Below are 14,772 nucleotides of genomic sequence, written 5' to 3'. Positions count from 1 at the left end.
TGGGTGGGTTTCTTCTCTCTGGCCTGGCTGCCTGTTGAACCACTACCCCAAACCTTTTCATGGGTCTTAAGGAAGTAGAGCTGTCTGAATCTGGAAGCCCTGACTCCCAGGCCTCCTGCGCCCCCTGGTGGAAGAAACAGAGGTCAATCCTGGCCTGCAGTATGTGAGCCTAACAACCTTCCCAGTTTCCATTCCTCTCTGCTCCTCTCATTCATCCACCCTCCATGGAATTCTTGTGCACTGGGTTCCAAGGACATCTCACTGTTGTGTGATGAGGACACTATGTTTGCCCAAGATGCTCTTACTCAATCACTCAGCTATCCAACAAATGCTCCGAAAGACTCTTGTCAATGTCCTGGGACGTTATCCCTGCCCTCACAGAGCTCCCAGTTTCACAGGGCCCGCGGGGCATGGCCTGGCTGACAGTCATGATACACTGGGGAGACGCAGGTGGCAAAGGGGCAGAATGGCCAGCACTGCAGAGAAGAGCGGCCAGATGCCCCTGCAATGACCCTGAGCTGAGCAGTGGAGAGGAATAACGAGTGTCTGTGTGTATCAGTGTGTGTTTTTGTGACCACCTGTATGTCTGTGTGTCTTTGTATATCCATGTGTACTGTTAGTTCATTGTGTATCTGAATATGTCTGTGTCCATGTGCGTGCCATGTGTGTGTCTGCATGTGTCTGTATATCTGAGTGTCCATGTGTGTCTGTGTGTGTCTGTGTATCTGAGTGTCCATGTGTGTCAGTGAGTGCCAGTGTGTGTATATGTGCGTGCCAGTGTGTATTTGTGTGTGTTGGTATGTGTGTAGGTGTGCATATGTTTATGTATGTGAATGCAGGGTGGGCCAAAGATGAGTTTGCAGAGTATCAGGACAAACTCTGGCTGGGCTTAGACAGCTAAATCAGGGCTGACTGGGTGTAAGAAATAGGGTATGCTGGGGTACAGGACAGGGAAAGAGACCATCCTAGACCTCCTACAGCGGGGAGAGAAGGAGCTAACACTTGCAGTCTAGACTATTTAGGAGCCTGCAAATAGTCTCCAGTGACTGGAGTGCAGGGTGAGTGGGGAGAGGGCGGAAAGGGGTGTGAGGATTAGGGTTTACCCTGGGGCTGTGAGGATCCCCCAAAGTTTTAAGCACAGAGGTGAGCACAGTTGGACTTTGGGAAAGAACACGAGTCTAGACAGCTAGACGTATGAAGGGAGGAGGGCCGGAAGGGCACATGTCTCGAGATGAGGTAACACTCGGCTCCAGCTGTGTGATACTGGAAAATTCCTGGGGCTTCTCAGAAGTGTGGACCCTTTATCTCTCAGATTGGGGGGGGGGTGATGTTGTACAACTTGTAGAGTTAGGAAAATGAAGGGAGCCAGGGCACAGAAAACTCTAACTACAGGGATGCATCAGATACTCACAATCTTACTTGAGTCAGAGGGCCAAGCAGGCAGCAATTGCAATTGTCTGATAAAGTTGCAGATGGTCTGGGTGCAGCCATGGGCCAGGAAGGAGAGGAGAAGAGGGCATTGAACCACTTTACTCATTTGACTTGTGGGGGGGGGGGGAGCAGGGATTTTTTTTGCCTTTCTGGAAACTTATTGTGGTTCAGCTCTGTCTTTCTTCCTCAAGGATTGCCTGTGTTTCTTCCTCTGGCCTTCTGCTCCTGGCTTGGCCACCTGCAGTTTGTCTGGTTGGGGAGAGGGTCAGGATGCCTGGGATTGTGGCAAAAGCTCTTCTGGATGAACCCACAGATTAAACATCCAACATGACATCAGGTATTGACTGGAGTTTCTTTCAGTCAGATGACCGTCAAATGTAGTTTATCTCTGAAGCTGGTGACGGTGATGAGAAAGGAAGTGCTGGGGCTCTGTGGTCTCCCTCATAGGGAATAATTAGCACAGGTTTAGGCTAGTCACAGCAGAGGATCACAAGAGCCTAATAGTTATGCCCCTACGGACGCATAAGATGATGCTAAGTTAAATGAACTCCATGTTATGGAAAAAAGTGTTATATCACTGTTGTAATTACTTTCTTCACACCATGTGAAACCGTAGCTTCTTTTCTTGATGATCCTCTTGTATCCTTTCCTGTGGTTATCCCCGCGCTATCACTGTGTCTCATCTGATTACTCTGGATACTGTATATACTGGTATTAGAACTAGGGAAGTGAAAGGGAATATCAAAATCGAGAGACAAAGGATTAAAAGACAAATGACTCCAAAAGCAATACTTACAAAACCATTTGGTGTAAACCAACTGAACAACTCATGGGGGGAGAGGGAAAGGAGGAGGCAGGAGGGAGGAGGGAGGGAGGAGGTAACAAAAGTACAAGAAATGTACCCAAGGCCTAACGTATGAAACTGTAACCTCTCTGTACATCAATTTGACAATAATTTTTTTTTTTTTAAAAAGGAAGTGGGCTGGGGATATAGCCTAGTGGCAAGAGTGCCTGCCTCGGATACACGAGGCCCTAGGTTCGATTCCCCAGCACCACATATACAGAAAACGGCCAGAAGCGGTGCTGTGGCTCAAGTGGCAGAGTGCTAGCCTTGAGCGGGAAGAAGCCAGGGACAGTGTGCCCTGAGTCCAAGGCCCAGGACTGGCCAAAAAAAAAAGGAAGTGCTGGGGAAGGTCACCGTGAAGACTGGCTGGTAGCGTCCATATCTCATCCCTCACTCCCTAGGGAGCTCACTGTGGGGCACCCCTTGGGCACAGCCTCTCAAATTCCCTAGTGCATGCTGCCTCCCTCCCAACCCTGACCCCAAGGTGTACAGCTCATTTCTCCTCACAGCACGTGCTCCTTGGGTTGCCAGCAATGGAGGGAAGTACAGCAATGATGGAGGGAGAAGAGAGGGAGGGGAGGGAGAGAATAAGGGGGGCGGGGGAGGAAGAGGGAAATAACTTGAGTTTCTCCACCAATAAAATGGAAATAGCCAGGAACTGGTAGCTCATGCTATATAATCCTAGCTACTCAGGAGGCTTAATTAGATCTGAGGATCATGGTTTGAAGTCAGCCTGGGCAGGAAACTCCATGAATCTCTTATCTCCAAGTAGCCACCAAAAAGCCAGAAATGGAGCTGTGACTCAAATGGTACAGTGTTAGCCTTGAGTGAAATGGCTCAGGGACAGTGCCAAGTCCCTGAATTCAAGCCTCAGGATTGGCTTGCATGCGCGTGCGCACACACGAGGAAGAAGAGAAGGAGGAGGAGGAGGAGGAGGAGGAGGAGGAGGAGGAGGAGGAGGAGGAGGAGGAGGAGGGGGAGTAAAAAACAGCTGTTTCACACTAAAGAAAGCTCCTTGTAAATGGGAGAATGGTCCATGGGGAATTTCTTAAATGCAGTGGCCCCTCTCTCCCTCATCTCCTTTTCTATTTCTACAGAGCTGAACTGGATCCATTTCCTGGCTTTAACACACAGGTACCTGACCAAACTTCGACTGTTAGATACAAAGGCTCTGTGTGCCCCTTAATCTACCTGGGTACCTCAGTGACTATAGCAGAGGGGCTCCCCAAGCATGAAGGGGGTCTGATCCCCAAACAAGATAAGGCTGAGACTTAGTTTGGTCCCATTTTCACTTCCTAGGTGTCTTTTAACTTCAAGCATGGAATAAAGCAGGCAGGACAGAGACCAGGAAGAGCATGTCCACGTGTATCCCCCGGCTTCTAGCCAAGCTAAGCACCCCCACCCTGCCTCACCTGTCCCCACATGTGAGGTGGGGAGGGAGGCAGAGCCAAGCAGAGCCCATCCCTGGCCTCCTCTGCCTCCAATGGCCTTTTACACCCAGCAGATCTGCCTGTAACCTGAAGGCCCAGGGGCCCACAGAGAAACTGAGGAGGCTGGGAGTAGAGGAAGTGCCCCCAATAGCGCCTCCTCTGCTCTGGCCCACCCTGACAGCCCCAGTGAGCTCATGTCTACAGGAACCTCAGTGCTCATAACTGGGACGCTGAGACAATCGTGGAAGGCAGGCACTGGTGAGAAATGATGGGTCTCCTCAGGAATGCGTGGGTCAATTAAAATGGCCTCGTTTGGTTCTAGCGGAAGTTGGGGCTGCCCCACACCCCAGCTTGCTGGCCAGCCTCCAGGCGGGGGGACTCTGCACACCCTGGTGGGCCTACTCTGTGCCAGGCATCAGGGTTGGTACTGGGGAGACAGGGAGACAGAACTACACCAGACAGGCACACACTGTGTGTGTGTCCCTGAGCTCTTTTGTTCAAGGTTAGCTTCACTTCTGGCTTTCTTGGGTAGTTTACTGAAGATAAAAGACTCAAAGAAGTTCCTTCCCTGGCTGGCTTTGAATTGTGATCCTCAGATCTCAGCCACCTGAGTAGTTAGGATTACAGGGGCGAGCCATCAGTGCCCAGCTGGACACACTTTTGGTAGCAGATGGTCACAGACCTGCAGGGGTCTTGTGATCTCCAGTCTCTCATGGGCCACCAGCCCTGCCTCTTCCTAACCATAATTCCCTTAGTTTGTCTTCTTCATTTGGCCCTTCCTTCCCCTCTCCCCCTCCCTTCCTTCCTTCTCCCCGCCCCCCCCCCTTCTCTTTATCTTTTTATATGCTGGTCCTGGTGCTTGTTTCTGAGCACTTGGACCTGGGCACTGTTCCTGAGTCTTTTTTGCTGTAGCTGGTACTCTACCACTTGAGCCATAGCTCCACTTCCAGCTTTTGGGCAGTTAACTGGATGTAAAGACTTTCCTGCTTGGACTGGCTTCAAACCACAATTCTCAGATCTCAGCCTCCCAAGTAGCTAGGATCACAGGCATCCAGGCATTTTTTTCTTATAGGAGATAGACTCTCTAGCTGGCCTTCACATAGCAATTCTCCTGCCTCAGCCTTTCAAGGGCTGGGGTCACAGGCATGCGCTATCACACCAGACGTCTCCTCTCATTTTTTTTCCCACTAAAATGTTTTCTCAGTGTAGTTTTTTTTCTTAAAAAATGTTACACTTATAGAATGACAAGCATGTTATGGTGAAATAAATCAACACTTTTGCACTTGCTTATTTAAATGAACTACAAACAAAAAAAATGCCTATAGTCCAAATTTGAAAGTTTTAAGCAAAGAACTCAAAGTAGAACAATCAGGAAGGAAATTATTTTCTTGTATTTCATATGATGAGTCATGTTGGTCACGTATTTAGAAAAGGCTTTTTAGCACAGCAGCTGGAAAGAGTTCATAGATCTACAAAAGTGAACCATTTATTATACTCAGTGTCTGCTTGCTGATGGGCTGAGTGTACTGCTGACGGGAGCTGGTGCTCTAATTAGAAGGTGATTGTCTTTAATCCTTCAGCTGAATGAGCTGGCATGGCAGCGGGACAAGGGAGAGAATGTGTAATGAGGCCATGGACTCACTGGACTGGCAGAGGGCACCCTCTACTCTTGGGATAGATTTTTCTCCAACTTTCTTCCTCCCTCCCTTCCTCCCTCCCTTCTTCCCTTCCTTTTACCTCACTCCCTTCTTCCCTCCCTCCTTCATTCCCTTCCTTCCTTCCCTTTTTCCTTCCTCCCCTCCTTTTTTCTTTTTTGGTGTGCCAGTACTGGGGCTTAAACTCAGGGCCTCCTACTTTCACTCAGTTTTCTTGCTCACAGATAGATGGAGCTTTACCACATGAGCCTTGCCTCCAGACCAGCTTCTTACTGGTTCATTGAAGGTGGAGTCTTGCTGACTTTTCTTCCTGGGGTGACTTTGAACCTCTATCTTCCGGGTCTCAATCTCCTGAGTAGCTAGGATTATAGACATGAACCACCAGTACCTAGCAATTCTCCAAGTTTCTTAAAGCCTGAACAGGAGCTGAAAGAGCAACATAAAGACATCTGGAAAGGAGTGTTCATTCACAAGGAAGAGAAATTACTGGAGTACCACGGCAGAATTTCTGACATAAACCAAGATGGTCATGTCATAATATTATCACGTGTGTGTATGTGTGTCTGTGTGTGCACACATGCTGCTACTGAGTCTTGAACGCATGGTCTTGAGCTCTCCCTTACCTTTTTCACTCTAGGCTGGTACTCTACTATTTGAGACACAGCTCTACTTCCAGCTTTTAACTGACTAATTGGAGATAAAAATCTCAAGGCTTTGTCGGCCCAGGCTGACTTTGAACCGCAATCTTCAGATCTCAACCTTCTGAGAAGCTAGGAGGAACTCAAAAGATATGCATGCTATCAGGGACTAGAAAACAAAAGGTTAAAGAATCCAATGAATTCCCTCCCCCCCCCCCCCCTTTAAGGATCTTTCCCAGAAGTTCCACACTAGACTTTACAACTCATTGGCCAGAACAGTGTCACATTGCTACCTTTACTGCAAGAGAAGTTTGGAGGTGTATTTGTAGTTGATTGCTCACTTTTTCCAACAATGCTAATTTTTTTTTTTTTTTTTGGCCAGTCCTGGGCCTTGGACTCGGGGCCTGAGCACTGTCCCTGGCTTCATTTTGCTCAAGGCTAGCACTCTGCCACTTGAGCCACAGCGCCACTTCTGGCCATTTTCTATATATGTGGTGCTGGGGAATCCAACCCTGGGCTTCATGTATAGGAGGCAAGCACTCTTGCCACTAGGCCATATTCCCAGCCCCAACAATGCTAAATTTGTTTAAATAAAAAATACAAGCTGGAGCCAGGTGCCTGTGACTCACACCTGTAGTCCTAGCTACTCAGGAGGCTGAGATCTGAGAATCATGCTTCAAAGTCAGCCCAGGCAGAAAAGTCCCCATGACCAATGAACCACTCAAACACTAGAAGTGGAGCTGTGACTCAAAGTGGTAAAGCACTAGCCTGGGACAAAAATAAATAAATAAATAAATAAATAAATAAATAGCCCAGGGACATTGCCCAGGCCCTGAGTTCAAGCCCCAGTACCAGCATGGGAGAATGAATTAATAATGCATATGAGCAATAGAAGGTAAATCCAATTCAGATTAGAATTTCAAGAACCCACCCCAAAGTGTCCATATGCTATGCTAAAAGAAAGGATGGCGCGTCTTCTTGAGTGTGTATCAGGAGCTGTTCTTACTAAAAGAGGATAGAACTCATGCCTGACAGTCTCCCGTGCCTCCTCGCAGCAGAGTCAGGGCCCTGAGGTTGAGGTTTGGGACACTGCTGCGGGGACCTCTCCGCCCTCACTCCCAGCCGCAGCGTCACATCAACAACCATGCGTCCCGAGCCTGTACCGGCACAGCTTCTTAGGTATTTGGCTTGTTTGCGTCGTCATCAGTGTCTACACAGTAGTGTCTACACAGCTCCTCCCTCACCGAGGAGAATTGATCGATCTGCTCCCAACCACGCCGTCTCCCCGCCCACCGGCCGCGCCCAAGCTGCACCTGGTGCAGCTCTCGGCCGCCCTCTGCCGGAAAGGAGGGGACACTGCGTCTGCGCGGAGGCTGAAAGGCCGAGAGCTGCGAGAGTGCGCAGGCGCGAGCGCAGGTCGAGCCCGCGGGCATTCTGCACATGCGCCCCAAGTAGCGACGGCTCGCAGGACCGGCGAGACTGGTAGCCAACGCCTGGACGAAGTAGGGCAGGTGGCGGGAGGAGTGGACTGGAGAGGAGCTGCCGGGAGTGTGTGCCCTAAAGGTCCTAAAGCGTTGGCTTTTGAGCGCGGAATATCCCCTTTGTTTACACTTACGTGTTTACGTTTGGGCGGGGGCGTGACCTCGGTGGGCCGGGCCGGGGTGACCGCCCGGGCCTGTCGTGGCCTCGGGGCCTGTAGTTCGTCCACTGCAGGGGGCAACGAGCTTTCCGAGGGCGGAGAGGAAGGCCGAGGGTGGGCCGGACGGGTGTGCTGGTGAGGAGCCCTCCCACAGACGTGAGGGTGGCCGTGGACACTTGGTGGGGCGCCCCCTCGGGCCGCGACGGTCCGGGTCGGATCTTCACTGTGCTTCCAGGACGAATTGAGCTTCCCCGCCGTCTGCGTGGCCTGGAAGTTGATCACGCACCCATTTGTCTCTCCTGGTTCTAGGACATGACACAGGGCGCCCAGCCAGGCCATGGGGTCTCAGCCTTCTGCCTTGGCCCGACCGCCCTCGTACAAGCAAAGGAGAGGAGAGGATGGGGAGGATTTGCTGGCCGATCGCGAGCAGGAGGAGGCCATCGCTCAGTTCCCATATGTGGAGTTCACCGGCAAAGATAGCATCACCTGTCTTACGTGTCAAGGAACGGGCTACATCCCCACAGGTGAGGATCCTTGGTGATCAGGGACGGGCTGGCTTCACCAGCAAGAATCTCACAAGGATTTCTTCCCCCAGCAGCTTTTCTCCTGGGCCTGAATTGAGCAAAGCTTGGCTGATGTGATCAACTTGGACAGATTACACAACTTCCAAAGCTCTCCTGTATTGGAGAACTCTTTCTGTTCATGGCCTCTACGCTTTTATTCTTCTCCGCTGGCCCTGTGGATTGGGATAGTCATTTCTTTCTGTTGTAGAATTTGTTGACAGGCATCTTTTTCTTTCTTTCTCTCTTCGCCTTCTTCCTTCCTTTCTTTTTTTCCTTTTGTTTTCCTTTTGTGCCAGCACTGAAGCTAGAGCTTGATCTTGGGGCCTTCTGTTCTTGTTTGGCTTTTTTTTCTCTCAAGGCTGGTGCTCTACCACTTGAGCCACATCTCCAATTCATCTTTTTGCTGGTTAATTGGAGATGAGAGTCTCCTGAACATTTTTGCCTGGACTGGCTTTGAACTGGGATCCTCAGGTCTCAGCCTCTTGAGTAGCTCAAATGATATGATTGAGCCACTTTAGCATGCTACTCTGGAAACTTATTTACAAGGAAGCAGAGAATTGTTAGCCAGAGGTATGCACAATATGTCAAATATGGAGGAACAAATGCTCAGGAGTAGAGCCTGAATTCAGTACAGGAATATCTGGTGCTAAATTGTCTTTCAGAAAGTCTTAACAGCTTAGATGGAGAGTCACAAAGTTTGGAGCTGGTAAGAACCTCAGAAAACACTGAATTCAAAACTTTGTTTTAGAAGCAAGGAAACGGTAACCTGCACCATGAAATAAAGCTGTGATAAAATCCCAGATTCCTCAGATTCCTTGGCAGCACTGGTCTCTATGGATTTTTTTTTTCCTTTCTTGTTATTGGTTTTGTTTCTTTGTTTTTTGTGCCTATATTAGGCTGTGTGCTCAGGGCTTTTTCAAGGCTAGCACTCTATCACTTGTGCCACACCTTCAATTTCAGCCTTTTGCCAGTTAATTGAAGTCTTTCAGATTTATCTGCCCAGGCTGGGTTTGAACTTTGATCCTCATATCTCAGCCTTCTGAGTAGCTACAATTACAGGTGTGAACCACCAGCACCCAGCATCCTTTTATGAATTTACTTGATTGTTCTTTAGACCTAAAATGTGAGATTAATTTCTGTGAAGTGGTTTGTTTTGGGGCTTTTTTTTTTTTTTTTTTTTTTTTTTGGTCCATCCTGGAGCTTGAACTCAAGGCTTAGGTGCTGTCCCTGAGCTTTTTTTTTTTTTTTTTTTTTTTTTTTTTTTCCAGTCCTGGGGCTTGGACTCAGGGCCTGAGCACTGTCCCTGGCTTCTTTTTTGCTCAAGGCTAGCACTCTGCCACTTGAGCCACAGCACCACTTCTGGCCATTTTCTGTATATGTGGTGCTGGGGAATTGAACCCAGGGCCTCATGTATAAGAGGCAAGCACTCTTGCCACTAGGCCATATCCCCACCCCCCCCCCCTTTTTTTTTTTTTGCCAGTCCTGGGCCTTGGACTCGGCCTGAGCTCTGTCCCTGGCTTCTTTTTGCTCAAGGCTAGCACTCTGCCATTTGAGCCACAGCGCCACTTCTGGCCATTTTCTGTATATGTGGTGCTGGGGAATCAAACCGAGGGCTTCATGTATAAGAGGCAAGCGCCACTAGGCCATATCCCCAGCCCGTCCCTGAGCATTTTTAAGCTCAAGGCTAGGATGCTACCACTTGAGGCACAGTTGCCCAGGCTGAGTCCCATCTGTAATCCTCAGATCAGCCTCCTGAGTAGCTAGAATTATAGGTGTGAGCCACCAATGCCCAGCCCAAGCTGAATCTTTTTGAAACAATCCTTCAAACAGAGGTTTGCTATAGTGGGCTGCAGTAAGGTGGTATGAAAAGTGCCGTTCACACATGGGACTTACAAAGGGAGTGTTTGGTTCTTTTATAGAGCAAGTCAATGAATTGGTGGCCTTGATCCCCCACAGTGATCAGAGATTGCGTCCTCAGAGAACGTGAGTTCCCTGCCTCCTACCTGTTAACTCACTTCTATTCCCAGTTTCTTCTTACATGTGTGAATGCCAGTTAATTCTTAGAAAATTGCATCTGTCCTTGTAGAATGCCCTATTCCTTTTATTGTTATTTACCCAAGCAGGGCAGATAGCAATAAATGCTATAAATGTCCCCATCACGAACTGGGGAAAGAAACTTGAAGCTAAAGATGCCCTAAGATGCCCAAATAAAGAGATGGGTGTACTGGGAGGGGAGGAACTTTCTAGGAAAGGCACAGATGAGCTTCTCAGGGTGCAAACAATGTTTCCACAGGTTTAGAAAGCCTTCTGCTCCACTGCATCTTGCCTTATTTGTAGTTCTCAAGTCCTTGGACTTTGCTTGGACTCTCTTCTAGTTTTGAGTGTTATGTTAACCATAATTGGTTCCAACCTAGACATAACTGCCCCGTTGGTCACATGCTTGTGTCTTTTTCTGCAGTAAGCAGTATGTCCTCCTGTCGGTCCTGCTGTGTCTCCTGGCATCCGGTTTGGTAGTATTCTTCCTGTTCCCACATTCAGTCCTTGTGGACGATGATGGCATAAAAGTGGTGAAAGTAACGTTTAACACTCGGGACTCCCTTGTGATCCTCGCCATCACGGTACGACATTGGCTCTCTCTTCCTGGTGGAGCACTCATCAGTCTAGGACCCAGGACATTTCACCCTTGTTTCCTTCCTTGCCCCAATACAGGCCACCCTGAAGATCAGGAACTCCAACTTCTACCCTGTGGCTGTGACCAGCCTGTCCAGCCAGGTTCAGTACATGAACACAGTGGTTGGCACGCACGTGACCGCTAATGCTTCCCTCATCCCGCCAAGGAGCGAGCAGCTGGTAGGCATTGCTTTCTGGGTCCCTGCCCCTAAGCCTATGATGAGAGGAGGAACAGTGAAATGCCTCAGTCAGTGTTTTCCCTTTTCCTCTCCTCATTTGCACTTGAGGAAGACCTGATGGGCTGTTGAAATTATAAACAGTTGTCCACATATGTGTACAGGTAGGGAAATGGTATCTAAATATTCAGGGAACAAAATAGTTTGTGAGAGAAAACAGACCTGCCATGATGTCCCATATTCAGTCTAAGGCCATTTGCCTTTCAAAAGGAAAGAGATTGGAAGCATTTATCAGAGGCTCTATATAGACTGTCAGGGGGAATCTTGGTGACATATCTACATATTTTGTAAAGAACCCAGGGCCTGTGGATTTCTGGTGGTAGTGCTGCTCCATGTGAAGTCTGTTTGATTGCTGACAGGTGCCATTGCCTTTTTTCCAGGTGAATTTCACAGTGAAGGCTGAGATGGGAGGACCCTATTCCTATGTATAGTAAGAATAATGCTCTATATATGCGTGCTCTTGACCAGAGGAAAAGATTGGGAGTCTGCTCAATTGACTGAGGCCCTGCCTAATGTCCCAGCCTTTGGTACCATGGGCTCCCTAGCTTTATTTATCTAGAGATTCCATTAGAAAAGGCATCACTCATTCCCAAATGAGAACATTAAGCCACTAGAAACATTACTGGGCCTTAGTGTTCATGGGTGTTTGTTGTTGTTGTTGTTGAATCCAATACAGTGCTTAAACTCAGGGCCTGAGTGCTGTCCCTGAGCTTTTTCACTCAAAGCTAGTGCTGTGCCATGTTGAGCCATAGCACTACTTCTGGTTTTCTGATAATTAATTGGAGATAAGAGTCTCACAGACTTTCCTGCAGAGGCTGGCTTTGAACTGAGATCCCCAGCCTTCTAAGTAGTTAGGATTATAGGTGTGGGCCACTGGTGCCCACTGTTCCTGAGTTTTAAAAAGAAAAAGAAAAGCCAAGGGGCTGGGGATATAGCCTAGTGGCAAGAGTGCCTGCCTCGGATACACGAGGCCCTAGGTTCGATTCCCCAGCACCACATATACAGAAAACGGCCAGAAGCGGCGCTGTGGCTCAAGTGGCAGAGTGCTAGCCTTGAGCGGGAAGAAGCCAGGGACAGTGCTCAGGCCCTGAGTCCAAGGCCCAGGACTGGCCAAAAAAAAAAAAAGAAAAGCCAAGTACCAGTGCCTCATACCTGTAATTCTAGCTACTTAGGAACCTGAGATCTGAGGATCACAGTTTGAAGCCAGCCTGGGCAGGGAAGTCCATGAGACTCTTATCTCCAATAAAGAGCCAAAGTTGGACTTGTGGCTCAAGTGTTAAAGCGCTAGACTTCAGCAAAAGAAGCTCGACTACAGAACCCAATCCCTTGGTTCAAGCCCCAGTACAGGCCAAAAAAAAAAAAAAAAAAGAATCATCATATCATGATGCAGAAAGATGAAAATGACATTCATGGCTGACAACTAGCAGACCAGCCAGTGCTCGAGTCAGAGGGTGGGTCCAGGGAGAAGAGGTGCCACAAAGACGCTGGCAGGCAACTCCAGTCCTTTTCTGCTGGATTCAAAATGACCATGTCCCTATTCACTGTTTGGCAGCTTCTTCTGCACAGTTCCGGGTATCCTGGTACACAACATAGTGATCTTCATGCGGTATGTCTCTTGTTTCCCTCTCCTGGTGACCTGGAAGTTGACCTGTACCCCCCAGGTCCTGTGGGCTTACATCCTTACCCCAGTGCCTCACAGCACACATCCAAAAGACCCTCAGGGTGCTTCCGGTGTGGAGTCCATGCTCACAAGTCACTGGCTTCACCGTTGAGCATGCTGTTTTCACCATGACAGTCTAGTTTAAACACATGCGACTCCTTTAGAGTCCTCATAAGACCCGTACAGAGCAGAAAAGCTTTCTTAGGGTATATGTAGGATGCACGTGACCAGTTGTACACAGACCACCATGTCATGGACCTTTTCAGGTTATTCTTGGAACTGTTAGCTCTGCAGGTGACAGGCTCTGCTACAGACACTTGAAATACAAGCATTCTCAGAAGTGTTGACATTTGGAGACAGACAGTTCTTTGTTGTAGAATACATTTTGGTACATTGTAGGATGTGGAACAGCAGTCTGCTTTCTTCCTACTAGCTGGTAAGACTCCTCACCCTCAGCCCACCTCAGTTTTAACAACTCAGAATGTCTCCAGATAGTTCCAGAAGTCCCCTTTGGGTAAAGGGATCCCTGGTTCTGAGCCATTTATTTAGAAAGTCACCTATGACACAACATCTTTAGCCATGGAAGAGCCTCTGGCCCCCAGATTATATGACCCTGAGGATGCATTCCTGGCGCCCAGATGGGTGTTGGGGCCTGGACTTACAGGAAACTGTTTGGATGTGTTTCCTTGTTGATTTTCTCTATTGTGTTTCTTTTCCCTAGGACTTCAGTGAAGATTTTGTACATTGGCCTCACGACCCAGAGCTCCCTGGAGACGCATCACTATGTGGACTGTGGAGCAAATTCCACAGTCGTGTAGCACGTGCTGTTGGCCAGCACCTGCTCCATGGCCCGGCTCTGTGCCGGCCACACACGGCGTGAGTGGAGGAGAAATCAGTTCTCTTTTAAGTCCCAGCAAACAGCCTCCTGCCACACAGGGGCAGTGGCTCTTGACAACACTAAATACATTTCTCACCACCAGCCGGAACACGACCCAGTGCCTAGTTTATGCTCAGCAAATAGTCAGAACTCAATAAAGGTTTGAAGATTTTAATTCAGGTCTTTTTCAGCTGTTCTTAAAGCATTGTAAGCCAATATCATAGCAGGGTTCTAGGTTGTCAAAGTAGAGGGAGGTGGAGGGAGGGCTGGCAGTGCTGAGGACGCAGTGGTACTTGGTCTGCAAGAAGACCACAGACTCATTCAGTATGGACGTTTGTTTTGCTTGTTTCCTAGGAGCATTTTTTTGTGTGCGTGCGTGTGTGTGTGTGCGCGCATGTGTGCATGCATGCATGCTGATACTGGGGCTTGAACTCTGCTGTAGCTTTTTCCACTCACAGCTGGTACTCCACCACTTGAGCACAGCTTCACTTCTGGCTTTTTGGTGGTTAAGAGTCTCACCAATTTGTCTGCCTGGTTTGGCTTTGAACCAATATTCTCAAATCTCAGGCTGCTGGGTAGCTAGAATTGCATGCATATGCCACAAATGCCCAGCTTCCAGAAGCTTTTTAAAAAGAAAGTTGTGCCAGGAAAGGTGACTCCCACCTGTAGTCCCTGCTACTAAGGAGGCAGTAATAGGAGAATTACAAGTTTGAGTCCAGCGTAGGCAAAAGGTAGTAAGACTGTCTCAAAAATTTTAAAGGGATGATCTAAAAGGGCTTGGAGCATAACTCAAGTGGTAGTAGAGTCCTTACATCACATCTTGGGTTCAGTTCCCAGTGTTAAAATGTTTCTACTAAGAGTTTATATAAGGTTTGATTTTTCCTTCATTCATCATCTGGAACTTGGATTGGAGATTTGATAGAAAAATAAACTCTGGGGAGCCATCATCTGGATGCCTAAGAGGATCACTGTTGGGAAGACAGAGAAAAGAATTAGTGAACGTACACCACACACACACCTTGTCTACCTACCTGAGCACCTGTTAGAGCAGCACAAGGCCATGCCCCCTAGAGGTCTACAGAGGGAGGGCAGAAATGCCCAGTGTGAGGAGCTACTTCTCTAAGAGAAA

General features: G+C 48.5%; 1 protein-coding gene across 5 annotated transcripts; it reads left to right on the top strand.

Annotated features, from left to right (window-relative positions):
* The first annotated feature begins 782 nt into the window (after nucleotides 1–782).
* Nucleotides 783–13,818, top strand: Tmem106c (transmembrane protein 106C). 5 transcript variants are annotated; one of them, XM_048365651.1, is made up of 8 exons: nucleotides 783–793; nucleotides 7,947–8,161; nucleotides 10,120–10,183; nucleotides 10,659–10,818; nucleotides 10,910–11,050; nucleotides 11,487–11,536; nucleotides 12,659–12,712; nucleotides 13,488–13,818. In XM_048365651.1, the coding sequence occupies exons 2-8, from the start codon at nucleotides 7,975–7,977 to the stop codon at nucleotides 13,582–13,584; spliced, it is 753 nt and encodes a 250-aa protein (XP_048221608.1). In that variant the 5' UTR covers nucleotides 783–793; nucleotides 7,947–7,974; the 3' UTR covers nucleotides 13,585–13,818. The 5 variants fall into 5 exon arrangements, with proteins under 5 accessions (XP_048221608.1, XP_048221582.1, XP_048221598.1 ...); XM_048365625.1 differs by lacking the exon at nucleotides 783–793 and adding an exon at nucleotides 7,427–7,561; XM_048365641.1 differs by lacking the exon at nucleotides 783–793 and adding an exon at nucleotides 7,440–7,480.
* Nucleotides 13,819–14,772: the final 954 nt, after the last annotated feature.

Source organism: Perognathus longimembris, chromosome 1, assembly GCF_023159225.1.
Source record: "Perognathus longimembris pacificus isolate PPM17 chromosome 1, ASM2315922v1, whole genome shotgun sequence".
NCBI lineage: Eukaryota > Metazoa > Chordata > Mammalia > Rodentia > Heteromyidae > Perognathus > Perognathus longimembris.
The sequence above is the reverse complement of the archived record's forward strand: the minus strand, read 5'-3'. Positions and strand labels throughout refer to the sequence as shown.